This window comes from Lactuca virosa, chromosome 8, assembly GCF_052849685.1.
Source record: "Lactuca virosa cultivar CGN04683 chromosome 8, Lactuca_virosa_CGN04683_v6, whole genome shotgun sequence".
NCBI lineage: Eukaryota > Viridiplantae > Streptophyta > Magnoliopsida > Asterales > Asteraceae > Lactuca > Lactuca virosa.
The window spans coordinates 278,120,989-278,138,205 of record NC_136433.1 but is presented as its reverse complement, the minus strand read 5'-3'; the positions used below and the strand labels follow the sequence as shown (position 1 = coordinate 278,138,205).

The window sequence follows — 17,217 nt, the reverse complement described above, 5'->3', positions numbered from 1 at the left end:
ATTTCGATTCCAATGACCACGAAGAATTCATCTTGACGTTCTTCAGTGTTGTGCAGCACATACACGATGATGAAAGTTCGGATGTTTCGCATTCAAGAGCGGTTGTCGATCGAGATCGCTAAGCCGTACATGACTTATTGGTACGTGATTACTTGCCGATAATTGTCTTTATAATGATGACTCGTTCAAGCATACTAGACAAATAGCTTCACTTTTGATCTTTGTATAAGTCTCTTCATGAACAAGTTTATACAAAACTTCTATTATTTCAAGAGCTAGAATCCAATTTTCTTTCACACTTTCAATCTTATTTTCCTACCTTGTAGTTGACAAATATTTTAAAGCGAGACTTTTTTTTGGGAAAAGTATCTTTTAAAATTTATAATTAGATTTTGATTTTTTGTATTAATTTTGTTAGGTAAAGTGTATTTTATAAAATATGAAATCATTTGCTAGAATTTATATTAAAAACATATTTGCATTTTTCTCTGGATATAGACAACTTCCTTAAATTGGTGATAAATTTTAAAACTCATGATTAGATTTTGATTTTTTTGATTTTTTTTCATAATTAAAATGAGTTCAAGATACCAAACAAATGTTACATTGTATATATAACTAACCGATATGATTAATTTTCTTTAATGATAACACACAAAAATGTCTTTTACAAAAATACCAACACCATAACTATAAATTTGTTCCAAAATCCGGAGGCCCCCTAAAATCAGAGGCCTAGTGCGACCGCACCGCACGCATGGCCCCAAGGCCACCACTGATCATAGCTAGTAGGGGTGTCAAAAAAACCCGAACCCGATTAACCCGACTCGACCCAAACCCAAATAAGGTACTTAGGGTCGGGTTTAATAGGGTCAAAATTCTAAATCAGGTCATTCGGGTTAACCCGACATACCCGAATTGCATTTAGGGTCGGGTTTAGGGTTGATTTTTTTTAAAAAATCGGGTTGCGGGCTAACCCGATTAACCCGAATAAGGGGCATACTATAATTTTTTTACATATTGTATCCCCCACATGTGAAGTACGAACACATGTTCTTTGAAATAAGAAAATTATTATGCAAGCTTATAATTTTGAGCGTCAAAGATGAAATAAAGGAAGTTTGTTTTGCCAATTCAACAGTTATTTTGGATATAAACACTTGATTTCAAATTCATTTTGATTGTTGTTGCTAATATTTTAAACTGTTGTTGTGACGTAAATTTTATTATTGAATGTTTCAACAAGTATTTAATATTTAAGTTTTTACCATGTCAATTTATAAACTAAGTAACTAACTAATTACAAATTACTAAAATACAAAAAAAAATGACATATTTGATAAATGCTATGTTAATAGAGAGTTCAAAAGCTTATAAAAATTCTTTATATATAAGTTACAGAGAGTTCAAAAGGTAACAAAAATTCTGTATATGTAAGTTACAGCAAGTTTATGAACCCACGTTTTTTAGTTTTTAAATTCATTCTATGTACAAAGAGTTTACTTTTTAAAACGTTACATTTTAGGTCCTTATATTTATAAGTTATTTGCTAAAATAAACAAATATTATTTTATTTCTATTTAAACCCGATTAACCCGACTAACCCAACCCGGTTAACCCGAAACCCGTCTAACCCTAACCCGACTAATCCGAACCTTAATAGGGTCGGGTTTAGGGTCAATTTTTTTTAAGAAAAAACCCGATTAACCCAACCCGTTTAACCCGAAACCCGATCGGGTTGACCCGATTAACAGCCCTAATAGCTAGGGACAATAGGATGTTTATCTTGCGTGTTCAAATATACAAAAAAAAATGATGCTAATTAGACCATCCAGTATACTGAGGACGAAGGGTCTTGTGGTCTAGTTGGCCACGAACCACAACCGTGCACACCATCCCGGTGCCTCATCGTGGGTCGTGGTCGTGGTGGTTCGTGTTGGCTAAAACGAGCGAGAACGGCCAATAAGCAGCTTTCTTTCCTTGTAGCCGTTCAATGGTCCAAACTTTGAAAATATTTTTTTTTAATATATACACATTACCTATATAAACACAACATTTATCTAAACATTTACATTCAAAGCATTCATTTCTTTATACTCTCTTAAAAAATATTTTTATGGATTTCTTTATGAATTTCGATTCCAATGACGACGAAGAATTCATCTTGACGTTCTTCAGTGCTGTGCAACACATACACGATAATGAAAGTTCGGATGTTTCGCATTCAAGAGCGGTTGTCGATCGAGATCGCTAAGCCGTACATGACTTATTGGTACGTGATTACTTTGCCGATAATTGTCTTTATAATGATGACTCGTTTAAGCATAGTAGACAAATAGCTTCACTTTTGATCTTTGTATAAGTCTCATCATGAACAAGTTTATACAAAACTTCTATTATTTCAAGAGCTAGAATCCAATTTTCTTTCACACTTTCAATCTTATTTTCCTACCTTGTAGTTGACAAAGATTTTAAAGCGATACTTTTTTTGGGAAAAGTATCTTTTAGAATTTATAATTAGATTTTGATTTTTTGTATTAATTTTTTTTAGGTAAAGTGTATTTTATAAAATATGAAATCATTTTCTAGAATTTATATTAAAAACATATTTGTATTTTTCTCTGGATATATAGACAAATTCCTTAAATTGGTGATAAATTTTAAAACTCATGATTAGATTTTGATTTTTTTGATTTTTTTTTCATAATTAAAATGAGTTCAAGATACCAAACAAATGTTACATTGTATATATAACTAACCGATATGACTAATTTTCTTTAATGATAACACACAAAAATGTCTTTTACAAACATACCAACACCATAACTATAAATTTGTTCCAAAATCCGGAATCCCCCTAAAATCAGAGGCCTAGTGCGACCGCACCGCACGCATGGCCCCAAGGCCACCACAGATCATAGCTAGGGACAATAGGATGTTTATCTTGCGTGTTCAAATATACAAAAAAAAATGATGCTAATTAGACCATCCGGTATACTGAGGACGAAGGGTCTTGTGGTCTAGTTGGCTACGAACCACAACCGTGCACACCATCCCGGTGCCTCATCGTGGGTCGTGGTCGTGGTGGTTCGTGTTGGCTAAAACGAGCGAGAACGGCCAATAAGCAGCTTTCTTTCCTTGTAGCCGTTCAATGGTCCAAAATTTGAAAATATTAATTTTTTTTAATACATACACATTACCTATATAAACACAACATTTATCTAAAAATTTACATTCAAAGCATTCATTTCTTTATACTCTCTTAAAAAATATTTTTATGGATTTCTTTAAGAATTTCTATTCCAATGACGACGAAGAATTCATCTTGACGTTCTTTAGTGTTGTGCAGCACATACACGACGATGAAAGTTCGGATATTTCGCATTCAAGAGCGGTTGTCGATCGAGATCGCTAAGCCGTACATGACTTATTGGTACGTGATTACTTTGCCGATAATTGTCTTTATAATGATGACTCGTTCAAGCATCGTTTCCGTCTAAATGAGGTTGTATTTTTATGTATTAGTAATGTTTTAGAGGCCCGTTATGATTATTTTAAACAAAAACCCGATGCTAGAGGAAGAATGGGTTTTAGTAGTATACAAAAATGTGCGACTGCACTTAGATATTTGGGATACTGTATAGCCTTTGATGCATTCGATAAATATTTGAAAGTATCTGAGAGGACCGCAACTGATTGTGTAGATTGGTTTTATATATATATATATATATATATATATATATATATATATATATATATATATATATATATATATATATATATATATATATATATATATATATATATATATATATGAGGTTTTTCACCAAGAATATTTGCGTAATGTCACACCCTCGGCCTGGTGGCGGAAACACCGAACGACGCGACTTTCCGGACTATTGTCTTATGAATGAAACATCCCAAAAATTTCAACAAATTTTAACTTTTCAAAACAACCCATTTATTAACAAAAGTGTTTACAAAAACATTGTGTCCAAAACATGATTTAAAATCAGAGTCTCCCAAGATTCAATCCGTTGTAAAACCGAGGATGTGCATGGTCACACCTTCGCCTTGCCACGAATCATTTGAAGGACTTGAAACCATAAACAAAACTGTAAGAACGAAGCTTAGTGAGTTCCCCCAAAGTACCAACACACAAACTAATAGTACATAAACAACAACAACATGTATTAGGTCCCCAGCTAAAGACTGGATTACCCCTGAGCCCACCGTATGAGTCTTGCTTGCCTATCGGGCCCACAACTCATATTTGGCCTGCTCTTGATCCCACAGCATAAGTCTGGCTAGCCCCCGGGGCCCACATCTTATGTCTGGCTTGCTCCCAACCCAATCATTCATCGGACTGGAATACCAATGTTCAGCCCTCAATACGAGTTCGATATATCAACCGGGTCCTCAGCTCGTATCTGGAATGCTACTGAGCCCTCAGTATGAGTTTGGCATGCCCTACCCGGCCCTCAGCTCATATCTGGATTGCTCCAATACCTCCAACCCTTCAGTATGAGTCTGACATACCAACCAAGTCCTCAGCTCGTATCTAGAATGCACCTGAGCCCTCAGTATGAGTCTGACATGCCCTGACCGGCCTTCAGCTCATATCTGGAATGCTCCAGGTTTTGTTGGCTACAACACGAAGCAGTACAACCTCAACCCAACACAATATGTTGACAGCTTTCAAACATATACAAGTAATCATGCAGACAGAAACACAGGTAGTCCTACTGATATACCAGACTAGCATATCAAAACTAGCATGTATATTTATTCCGTACTCAGCATATCAACAATATCAGGTTATCCAACCAATGGGCCGGCCTTGGTGCCTTCGACCCGAAAGTATAGTGAGGAAAACTCACCTCGCACTGCCGAATCATACAGACGATCCCTGGCTGCTGGCTGACAGATCCCCGAACCGCTAATATCAAGACCACACTCCATCAACAGTTGATCCCACGAATAATCTCTTACTGTAGATCCGCTAAAATCCACGCGCTATCAGATACCACAATGACAACCCACCATCACCTAGTTCATGACTCACCCTATGAGTCCAAATTAGGGTAAAAGACTTTTTTACCCTTCCTCAAGCTTGACCCAAAGCCAAGGCCCAACTAGGTGACCAAAGGCCCAAAATCCAAAATAAACACCTAAGGCCCAAATATGGCTTAATTTTCTAAACTGGGCCTAAATCCTTTCGTGGGCCTTCTCCCAATAAGGTTCAACAAGTCACAACAGCCCAAACATAAAATCTAGATGGCCTAATACAACCAAGCCCAAAACCGAAGCCCAAAAAGAAAGGGCCCAAGTCTGCCGAGCACGTGGGGCGTACCCAACCTGTACGCTCAGCGTACAGCATGGAAGGCTTGTACGCCCAGTGTACTCACCAACCATGGCCATCCTTCAAAATTTATCACTTAATCCATTAAGAATTGGATCCAAACTCAGATATGGCTTCCCCAAGGTGGTTAATCACATAAAGTTGCCAACTTTATGTGCATGCATGGCTAAATGGGACTCTAGAGCTCAAAAGAGCTTAATACTTGACTTAATACATGCATGGAACCAAAACCACCATAAAGTTTGCACCTTTATGCCCAAGGAACCTATGATATATCCGGATCTACAATTTCAAGCTTCAAAAACGACTTTAAGCCCACTCATCAACCAAAAGGGGTCAAAATGACTAAAAATACACCAAGAAGAAGATCCATGAAATGAAAAGGCAAGGTTTGAACTTTTTACCTCCCAAGCTACCAAAAAGAGACACAAATGCTGGATCTCAAAGCTTTCCTTCAAAGAACAAGTCTTCCAGTTCCTCCTTCTTCTTCTAGATCCATAAAACCCTCCACAAATCTCACAAGAACTTCAAGATCACCAAACATGGACTAGGTGGGTCGAATTAGGGTTTTTATAGCATGGAGGCTGACTTAGAAATGACCAAAAGGGGCTATCATAAAGCTTATATAAGGAACAACACAAAAATTAGGGTTTTTCAAACTGACCCTCGTACGCCTAGCGTACTCCTCGTACGCCCAGCGTACGAGGCCTCGCACCCCCGCACCATCCTTCGCAGTACGCCCTGCGTACACCACTTTACGCCAAGTGCATGGACCTCTGCAGTAGTACGCGCTGCGTACTAGGGTTCCTCTAAAACCCTAAATATTCCGAAGGCCATAACTTCATCGATCTAAGTCCGTTTCCGACGAACTTTATATCCATAGAAAAGTGACGATAAGTCCTACACTTCTAGCAACCCATCAAAGCCTTGAAACTCCCCGAACCAAACCCAAAATCCATAAAGGACCGAGTTAACAAATTACGATTATGCCATTAGGCTCCGAAACACCATCAAACACTCGGGTCACTTCAACTTTAACATCCTCATCCAAAAAGGGTCGAATCCTTTATTCCCCAATCTCCTAAGCCTTATGATAACTGATGATCATGCCGCAGCCCCGACCAATGAAGCGATTCGAAACGGGGTGTTACAACTCTCCCCCACTTAAATTCGATTTTGTCCTTGAAATCATTCCTTATCATCCTCGGCATGCTCGACAGCCTGAGGGACACATCCACAACCTTGAACATACAACTACCTTCCCAAGGTAACCGAACCCAGCAGAACTTTCCACCCGAAGAAGACGGATCCACAACACATGCAGAACCCAACCTACTTTACCTGAAACCTGAAGTCTCGAATTGGTCTGACTCCCTGACAGACCGCCCATACTAAATCAATGCTAAATCCATCAAACTATCTATTCTACTCCTGATGATAACAATTTCATGAACACAATGAGATACAATATATAGATTTCCTTAACCGCCAGACCGACATGTTGCTGCTATAATGCTGAAACCTCATCACCTGTCCGACCTTCACACAGGTAGAACCATCCCAGAGCACAGACACATAAGCTAAATCCTGAACCATCCAACTGATTCCTTTGACATATAGATTTCTTAATCCACATCATTCTGAGCACAGACCTTGAACGGATACACTTGCGAGTCCCAAGGCAAGTTTCCACCAAAAGCCCACTCGAAAATGGCTACTCATATTCTTCTCGAAGACCCTTCCCTACAACTGATGAGCATCCATTTATGAATCTACCCCCAGTCCCTAACTGGAGACACTACTAGAAACATGTAAAATTGATCCTCAAAACATACCGATCGTGAACTTTACCCACAACCAAACTATATGATGCACCAAACCTTAATAACCCTTGACTTCCTGCTATGCCCTTACCAACCACTGCTTCGACGAGCAAAGATGATCAAACCAAGAATTTTTGTATTACATCTAACCCCTTATAGGCTCAGGTGTACCCCCACCTGGACAATCACTCGAGAAGAACCTTATGACTTGCGACCTCATAATCAATTTCCAATCTTGAAAATCAAAACCCTAACAACAGCTTGCGAACAACCGGAAATATTATGCATACATCCCACCGAGGCTTTCTGATACCTGACTGATACTCCCTACAACCCTTACTACTTCCCTTATCCAAACCATTTGATTTGTGACTCTCCCGACTCCCATCAGCGCGTTAACACCGAAAGTATCACAAGCATAAGAAATGAATAATCATGATCATTAGGCCCACACCTATGACTGGAATACCCCCACAAGGTCCTCAACATAGGTATGGATTGCCTTCGAGCCCACATCATGAGTCTGGAACGCCCTCCCTGGCCCTCAGCCCATGTCTGGAATGCTCCCAATTTCACACTGACCTTGTTTTCATCACATCATTCGCCATGCACGTCGGGCCTAAAAATACTCACCTCATTCCATTGCCTTGAACGGACTTGATCAACTCCCTCACAACGCCAACTGAGTACAAAAATGTTTCTACCAAAGCGAAATCTTACGACAACATGGTCGTACACGACCCAAGAATAGGATATGGTTGCACTCTTGATCCAAATCGAAGGCTATAACCCAAAAGAACCATGCATATAATTTCAAAACAAGGGTTCTAATGCTATCTTGCCAAGGTCAAATGAAACACCACCACACTCATAATTGTTGGGTTTTGGTATACTACAACATCCTATGGTGCACATACAACCCTAAATGCCTTGGATCTATGTTTTTTCTAATTGTACATGCAATATTGTTTCCAAAGCATTAATCCTGCAACTAGCATACAATTGACATAAACATCATAGAAATGAGTTAGAAGATTACCTCTTTATTGTAGCTTGTAGACATTGGCCTTTTAAGAACTTAGTGCCTCAAGTGTTGCACCTCAAATGGTTCACAAACACCATGAACAATTGGAAGACAAATGAGAGAGAGGCTAGGCACCACAAATCGTCCATACTTATGCAATATCACTCTCTTTTGTTCGATTTTGGCTAAAAGGGTGCTCTATATATATATATATATGTTAGGAATCCAAGAGACATGGTTAAACCCTAATCCATACTCTTGGGCTTATTATCCATGATCCATGATTCAAGTGGGCTAACTCTTTATGAATTCTTCCATAAACTTAGTCCATCATGTATCATAAGCCCAAAACATATATAACTAATTTACACAATTAGTTCCCATTAATTTAATTAGTCTCTTTTGATCACTAAGTTAATTCCAAATTAATTCTTGATCAATACTAATTAAATCATATGATTTCATATTAATATATTAGAACTTATAATATATTAATAAATCATAAATAACCTTTTCTCAAAAGTCCATCCTATCAAATTGCTCTGGTGAAGGCAACCCAAATGGACCATGCTACTCTCGGGTCAAGTACATACCAATTATAGTTATGGGCTTAGACACCTAATCCAACAATCTCCCACTTGGATAATTCTAATAACTATTATTGCAAGTACGACTCCAAAACCCGACTAGCAATCGTAGCTCTTAAAAGCCACTGTCGAACTCTGAAAAAATCAAATGACGCGTCCATTAGATAAGGGATCATATATTCCTCCATTCTACAAGATATCGTATGAACTGAGACATGGATTATAATCATTCTCTCTGTTCATGTGTTGTTTCCCGATTTCTGATTTATGATGACTGACTAATTGAACAAATCAAATCAGTCCAGGCTTGGCCAAGCACTTAGGTTTGTCATCACTAAATCATCGAGGGGCCCACATATATCGCTTTTATCCCCTTAGGGTAATAGGAAAGGATAAACTTTGACTTATATGCTTGCTCTATTTACTCATCAAATCACACACAACAATACGCTTTATAACACCGAGTTACCGGTGCGTTTTCATATTATCAATGTGCAACCGACTTGTAAACTGCAACTCATATGTCTCCGTTTCAAGAATATAAGATATTATCGTCTCATGATCACTCGTGATAAAATCCATGAAGTGATACAAATGAGCGTGGGTTTAATCCAATACTAAAATATTATTACAGGAGTAATCATGAACACTGCAGAAACCTTGTGCTATGTCTAAAACACCTAGACAATCTACAGTCAGATTCATGACAGTCTTGTCTCAATACCTACTTCCAAAGTATGATCGACTGTGGATGGTTTGTGATATGTGCATATTTAGCTATATATTTCGATTAGAATTTTATTACTTTTTGGCTAATTTATTGCAATGTATGGACAAAAGGTACTTAATTATGTTTAAATTGTATTTTCAGTCTAAAAGATGTGCTCGGAAGCAAAAGGAAGCGGGAAATGCAATCGGGAACTCGGGAATTGAAGAAAGAAGAAAAAAGTCAAAATCCTGAAGGACTCGGCGAGTTGGATCGTCTACTCGATGAGTCCACATGACTGTTCGCGAAGAAAATATAAGTCCTTGCCGTACACGGATTTTTAATAGGGGACTCGGCGAGTCGGTTATCTACTCGGCGAGTAGCCCCTGTTTTCTGAAGTCTATAGACAGAAGCCAATTGCCGAAACCAAACCCCTCTTTGGAACCCTCTGGGATTAATTGGCGACTAAAGGTGCATCTGGAGCTCTGGAATTCATGGAGAAAACCCTAACCTTCGATTTTAAGGAGATTAAAGGTAATCTAAGTTTACTCTTTACTTTATCTCTTGTTTGAACCATGTGTGAATTACTAGATCTTGTTTTTGAGTTACTTTTTGCTGTAATCATGAGCTAAAACTTATATCTTCTGTTTAGGGTAGATGAATTTATAACTATGGTTTGATTTGTGGTTGGATTAATTGAATATTGGTGAGTTTTGTTTTATTAAGCTTGTTAAAGAACCTTATGCATTAACCACAACTATTTTCTGTTAATTAACAAGTAATTAAGCTGCATGAACATCTCTTAATTGCTTATCTCATATGATTTATGTGAAAAAATTGTTATGTGCCTAGGAATAGCGAACGTGAAACTAGGGTTAACTAGAAAATGGGTAAGTTAATGTGTGAGCTTGTGTGATAAACCATCAACAAGAGGTTAATTGAATTAGTAATTTGATTAGCTAACTACAAGTCTTATTTAACCCGAATAAATAAACTAGGAAATTTATTAGTTTAATCACTTGATCACTGCTTAAATTGATCTGTTTTCTAAGGATTGGTAATAGCGAATGTGAACCTAATCACCTTAATCGGTAGCCAATAACAATTAATCCATTGTACTTGCCATAAAACCAACCATAAGAGTAAATGAATCGAACCTAAACAGAAGTCTTCTTATTATTGAATTTAGTTGGTTTTTACTTGCTTTAGCTGTTAGTTACTTAATTTACGTGTTAGTTAATTGTTTAAGTTTCTAGTCTTGCAAAACTAGAGAAAACCTTTCACTTTTATTACTTGTTTTAGATAATTCTAGTCATTAGCTTAATTACCGTTCCCCGTGTTCGATACCCTGCTTACTAAACTATACCACCAATTGACAGGTCCACTGCCTTTGTGTGTCTAAATTATATCTTAAAAGTAGGACTAAAACTAGTGCATTATATACACATCAAGTTTTTGGCGCCGTTGCCGGGGAACGGTTCAAAAAGTAATTCTAATTGCTATTGTTATCGATCCTTTGTGTGAGATCTATCTTGCACAAAGTTACTGCTTTAGTAATTTAGTTATTAGGTTTAAGTATTAAGTTTTTCTGTTTTTAGGATTTTTGTTAAAAATTTTCTGTCTTAACCTTGAATTCGCCGAGTGCAGTCGAAGCTACTCGACGAGTCCAAGGCAATTTTTCAGTTTCGTTTTTTATTTCATTTTTTGTTCTTTTTACGCGTGTTTCTTGTTTTCTTTCAGGTATTTTATGACCCGAGGATCAGGAACACCCTTGATCCCACCACTCGAAAACCCGAAATCAGCTCTTAGGAAGGACAAGAACAAAACCGTGGAATCATCTTCAACACCAAAGAAGTCACCTTTTAAGAGCCTAAAATCAGCTTTTAGCAAGAAAAAGGGCCAGAAAGTTGGAGAATCCAGCAACACGAAGGAAGACACCGAGTACGAAACCGAAAGGGAAGGAAGCGAATCTGACATAGAAGGAAGCGACATAGAAGGCGAACTAGCTAACACCATGGCTAATATCGATGAAGTTCCCATGGGTGAATGGAAGAAAAGGATGCGTGGCGATACCGACCCAGGACTCGTGCAACCCGCGATTCCCGCAATTGCCACCTTTGAACTTAAGGGCCACATGCTTGCTCAACTTAAGGAAATCCCATTCTTCGGGAAGGATCACGAAGACGCATACAAGCATCTTGACGAGGTCAACGACATAGCCGACTACTTCAATGTTCCTAATGTGACTCGTGATACTGTTTTGCTTTGTATGTTACCGATCACATTTAAGGGGGCCGCGAAAGATTGGTTGAAATCACTCCCTCCAGGATCCATTACTACTTGGACTAAAATGCGTGAGGAATTTATCGATCAATTTTGCCCTCCCTCAAAAATAGCAAAATTGAAGAAGACCATAGCCAATTTTGAGCAACAAGCTGGGGAGTCACTTTATGAGGCATGGGAGAGATACAAAGGCCTACTAAGGAACTGCCCACACCATGATCTAAACCGTCAACAAGAAGTCTCCATTTTCTATGATGGAGTGAATGTAACAACTAGGAAGCTCCTTGATTTGCAAGGACCACTCACAAAGAAGCCACCCTAGTGATAAAAGAGCTAATTGAAGAATTCTCTAAACACTCTAGAGAATATCATAACCCAAGAAATGACTCAACTAGAGGGATGGTGAATGCTATTTCGGATGACATGGCGGCCATGATGGCAAAATTAGAAAGCATGGATAGAAGAATGACTAAGATGGACCAATCCATCCATGACATTAGAGTGGGATGTGGAAACTGTAGAGGACCCCGCCTTACTAAAGAATGTGACCTTGACGAGAACGGGTACCGGAAAGTACAAGTATGTTACTCGAGCGGTGATAGATATGATGATGATTGGCGCAAACCTAAGAAAGAATGGCTACCTTATGATGAGTACAAGAAGGTAAAGGAGGAAAAGTATAAGCAAAAAGGAAGAGGTTTTTATCAAAAAGAGGAACCGGTGCAAGAAAAGAATTCAGAATTTGAAGATATGCTTACGAGATTTGCAGCTGCATCCAAGAAAAGACACAACGATACCGATGATGCAATTAAGGAGCAACAAAACTTAATGAAGGAGCACCAAATCATGATGAAAGAACAAGCAACATTACTTAGGAATCAGCAAGCTTCCATCCTCAATATTGAAAAACAGTTGGGCCAACTTGCATTACAAATAAATGAGAGACGACCGAGTGGACTTCCTAGTAATACCGAAAACAACCCGAAAGGCACACATATAAACATCGTGACAACTAGGAATGGGAAGATTATAACTCCTCTGGCCCCTATTCAGAAAGAAGATCCTAAGTTGGTGCAAGAGGAAGAAGCAGAAACTGAAAAATCGCAAATTCCCGATCCGACTCGCCGAGTCTCAGATATGGACTCGACGAGTCCCCCACTTGAACAGAAAAACAAGCCTCATATTAAACCGTAACAGCCTCCATTGCCATTTCCAACTCGAGCCATATAAGAAAAGCATGATGTTGATTACCAAAAGTTCCTGGAACACATAAAGGCCCTTCAAATTAATATGCCATTCATCGAGGCGGTTGCACAAATGCCTAAATATGCCAAATTCCTAAAGAAGCTTCTTACAAATAGAAAGAAGATGGAAGAGGTGAAGAAAGTGGTCCTAAATGAAAATTGTTCAGGTGCCATGTTGAACAAATTATGTAAGAAAAAGGGTGATCCGGGAAGTTTGACATTACCTTGTCAATTCGGAAATTTAGCAACTACACATGCATTGGCAGATTCGGGGGCAAGTGTTAACCTCATGCCATATTCATTCTCCAAGAAATTAAATCTTCCGGAGCCAAGGCCGATTCGAATGGCAATTCACTTAGCAAATAAAATGGTCACATTTCCAAGGGGAATATGCGAAGATCTATTGGTAAAATTTGATAAGTTTGTATTCCCCGCAGACTTCATAGTACTAGACATGGAAGCGGACCTTCAAGTCCCGGTCATACTTGGAAGACCCTTCCTCAACACCGCGAGTGCTATAGTAGACATGCGAGATTCTAAACTTACCCTCCGGGTGGGAGACGATTCAATTACATTTGGAGTTGATCAAGAAATGAAGCATACAGGGTATAGTGATGACACGACATTCTCGGTCGATATGTTGGAAGAATTAATGGAAGAATGGAAAGAAGACAAGCCAAACAAGTCCACCGTTACCTTTGAAGATGAATTTGATGCTGAAAGAGACTGATGGAGATAGAGAGATTGCTCGAGGAAGCTGAATATAATGAATTAATCGGAAGTGCTGAAAGCCCGACTCGCCGAGTAGCATCCACCGACTCGACAAGTCTATTCGAAAAAACTCGATCAGTCGCGAATTTTGCCTGGGACTCGACGAGTCCCCTCATTGGACTCGACGTGTTTAGCATACAGAACACGAAATCTGAACTAAAAATTCTACCTAATCATCTGGAATATGCATTTCTTGAAGATGGCCAACAAAAACCAGTAATTATAGCTTCTGATCTAGCTAAACATGAAAAGGAAAGCCTTGTGGGAGTACTAAAGAAAAGACAAGGGGCCATAGCATGGAAGATAACCGATATCAAAGGGATAAGTCCAACATATTGTTCTCATAAGATTAACCTAGAAGATGGAGCTAAACCTGTAGTTCAACGCCAAAGAAGACTTAACCCAAATATGCAAGAAGTAGTGAAAAAGGAGGTGGTTAAACTATTAGATGTTAGGATCATTTACTCAATCTCTGATAGCCCATGGGTTAGTCATGTGCAAGTGGTACCGAAGAAAGGAGGAATAACGGTGGTTACCAATGACGATAACAAGTTAATTCCAACAAGAACAGTAATCGGGTGGCACGTTTGCATCGACTACAGAAAGCTAAATGATGCTACATGCAAGGATCACTTCTCATTACCATTTATTGATCAAATGCTAGAAAGGCTTTCCGGTTATCTATACTATTGTTTTCTCGATGGTTTCTCGGGGTATTTTCAAATTCTAATTGACCCACAACACCAAAAGAAGACCACTTTTACATGCCCAAGTGGGACCTTTGCATACAAACGCATGCCTTTTGGGTTATGCAATGCACCTGCTACATTCCAAAGGTGCATGATGGCTATCTTCCATGACATGATCGAGAAATTTATGGAGGTTTTCATGGATGAATTCTCGGTTTTCGGATCCTCTTTTGAAGCTTGCTTATCCAACTTAGATCTAATGTTAGCACGATGCGAGAAGACAAACCTAGTACTAAATTGGGAAAAGTGCCACTTCATGGTAAAGGAAGGGATTGTCTTAGGACACAAGGTTTCAAGGTTGGGGATCGAGGTAGATAGAGCAAAAGTTGACACAATAGCTAAGTTACCACCTCCAACAAATGTAAAAGGGGGAAGGAGCTTTCTTGGCCATGCGGGATTTTATCGTCGCTTCATTAAAGACTTCTCAAAGATCACTAGGCCTTTGACTCAACTTCTTTTGAAGGAAGCCCCATTCGATTTATCTAAAGAATGTCATGAAGCATTTCAGTTATTAAAAGAAAGGTTGACCACTACTCCTATAATGATAGCCCCAAATTGGAATCTTCCTTTCGAGCTAATGTATGATGCTAGTGACTACGCGATAGGAGCCGTTTTGGGACAAAGAATTGACAAACATTTTCAGCCTATATATTATGCAAGTAAAACTTTGAACCCAACTCAAGAAAACTATACTACTACCGAGAAAGAGTTGCTAGCGGTGGTATATGCTTTTGATAAATTCCGACCATATTTAGTCTTGTCCAAGACAATTGTTTTCACCGACCATTCTGCCCTAAAGTATCTATTTGCTAAACAAGATGAGAAACCAAGATTGATACGTTGGGTCTTACTTCTACAAGAATTTGATATTGAAATAAGAGATAAAAAGTGAATGAAGATTGTGGCTGCCGATCATTTATCAAGATTCGAGAACCTGCATTTGGAAGAATTAGAGGAAAACGAGATTGGAGATGATTTTACCAAAGAATATCTTTTGGTGATAGCAGGAGAGGTACCATGGTTTGCGGATATAGCTAATTACTTAGCAACTGAATACATTCCAAAAGACTTAACCCGACAACAAAAGAAGAAATTCTTTTCAGAAATCAAGTATTACTTTTGGGACGAGCCGTACCTTTTCCGAAGTTGCGCGGACAGGATGATACGAAGATGTGTGTTTGGGAAAGAGAGTCGGTAAATCTTGGAACATTGCCATAGTGGGCCCACTGGAGGACATCATAGATCATAATATATGGATAAAGATTTTTGATATTGGTTTTTATTGGCCTACAATTTTTAAAGATGCTACTCAATATGTCAAAGAATGCGATTCGTGCCAACGGACGGGGAACATAACATCCCGAAACGAGATGCTCCAAAATAATATTCAAGTATGTGAGATATTTGATATTTGGGGGATTAACTTTATGGGACCTTTCCCAATGTCAAAAGGGAATAAATACATCCTAGTGGCAGTCGACTACGTATCTAACTGGGTGGAAGCACAAGCGTTACCTACTAATGATGCTCGAGTGGTGGTGCGTTTTCTTAAAAAGTTATTTTCAAGGTTTGGAGTTCCTAAAGCTCTTATTAGTGACCGGGGCACTCACTTTGCAAATGATCAATTAGCTAAGGTGTTAAAAAGATATGGCGTACACCATAGGTTTTCGACATCATCCACAAACAAGTGGACAAACTGAAATGACAAATCGGGCATTAAAACGAATTTTGGAGAGATCGATTGGAGGAAATAGAAAGGAGTGGTCAGATAAGCTTGATGATGCACTTTGGGCTTTTCGAACAGCTTTTAAAACACCTATTGGTACTACACCATATAGGTTAGTTTATGAAAAAAATTGTGTTGTGGTGTTGATTATGATGGCATGTGCGGAATTAGAAAAGATCTAGTGAATCATCATGTAAACTCAAGAACACAAGGAATAAATAAATCTGTGTAAGCTCATATTAGATCTAGAAAGGATATGCAAATGGGTTTGTACAAATTTCTCTCTCTAGTCTAACACTCCAAAATGATCATTCTAAATATGAGTGTCACTCACTTCCTATTTATAGGAAAGACAACTCATTTACACATCAATAAGGGTAAGCCACATCCAAGCGTGACTTTACACCCTAACATTCTCCCCCTCAAAGTTAGGAATGGATGTCCGGCTTCAACATCCAACGAGCTCGCGCGATCAAGACCAAACTCCCCCTCGAAGTAACACCGGTCTTCAAATCCGCAAATGAATACCCGAAAAACTCGCTTCGAATACCCATCATTCTCCCCCTTTTTATAATTAAAAAATGATTATAAAACCCATTAATGGTGAGAAGCGCCCGAGAAATGAACTATACAATACTCTTGCTTGATGTGTACCAAAAATGAAACACCAAAAATCTTGCACGGAAAAACTTTTGGGTGAAATTTGCAAGATTTTCCAAAATTTGGGTAAAAATTGTCACTTTCTGAATTTTGTAGGGACCCGTTGCGCCAAAAACAGCTTAAGATGCGAAACTCTACCCCATTTGCAAAACTAGGCATAAAGTGTAAATTCTCACAAACTGTAGGGACCTGATATGTAAATTCCTCCATTTCTCACAATTTCCAGCCCAATTGCGAAACTGGGTAAATTATGCCAATTCGCTCAAACTGCAGGGATGTAAA

General features: G+C 38.5%; 2 protein-coding genes and 1 non-coding gene across 3 annotated transcripts; 2 read left to right on the top strand and 1 right to left on the bottom strand.

The window, feature by feature from the left end:
• Window positions 1–11,900: 11,900 nt before the first annotated feature.
• On the bottom strand, window positions 11,901–12,007 carry LOC145135036 (small nucleolar RNA R71). The gene has a single exon (XR_013719516.1). It is a non-coding gene; the product is annotated as a small nucleolar RNA R71 (small nucleolar RNA).
• A 1,068-nt stretch (window positions 12,008–13,075) lies between these two features.
• LOC145131559 (uncharacterized) lies at window positions 13,076–13,759 on the top strand. The gene has a single exon (XM_079066233.1). The coding sequence runs from the start codon at window positions 13,076–13,078 to the stop codon at window positions 13,757–13,759; it is 684 nt and encodes a 227-aa protein (XP_078922359.1).
• Window positions 13,760–15,441: 1,682 nt separating this feature from the next.
• Window positions 15,442–16,249, top strand: LOC145131558 (uncharacterized). The gene is made up of 2 exons (XM_079066232.1): window positions 15,442–15,739; window positions 15,852–16,249. Exons 1-2 carry the CDS (start codon window positions 15,442–15,444, stop codon window positions 16,247–16,249), a joined length of 696 nt encoding a protein of 231 aa, XP_078922358.1.
• Window positions 16,250–17,217: the final 968 nt, after the last annotated feature.

Coding starts and splice junctions, on each gene's coding strand:
- LOC145131559 (XM_079066233.1), top strand. CDS start 13,076: ATGCCATTCATCGAGGCGGTTGCACAAATGCCTAAATATGCCAAATTC.
- LOC145131558 (XM_079066232.1), top strand. CDS start 15,442: ATGAAGATTGTGGCTGCCGATCATTTATCAAGATTCGAGAACCTGCAT. Junction 15,740..15,851: donor ATGTGTGTTTGGGAAAGAGA/GTCGGTAAATCT, acceptor CAATTTTTAAAG/ATGCTACTCAATATGTCAAA.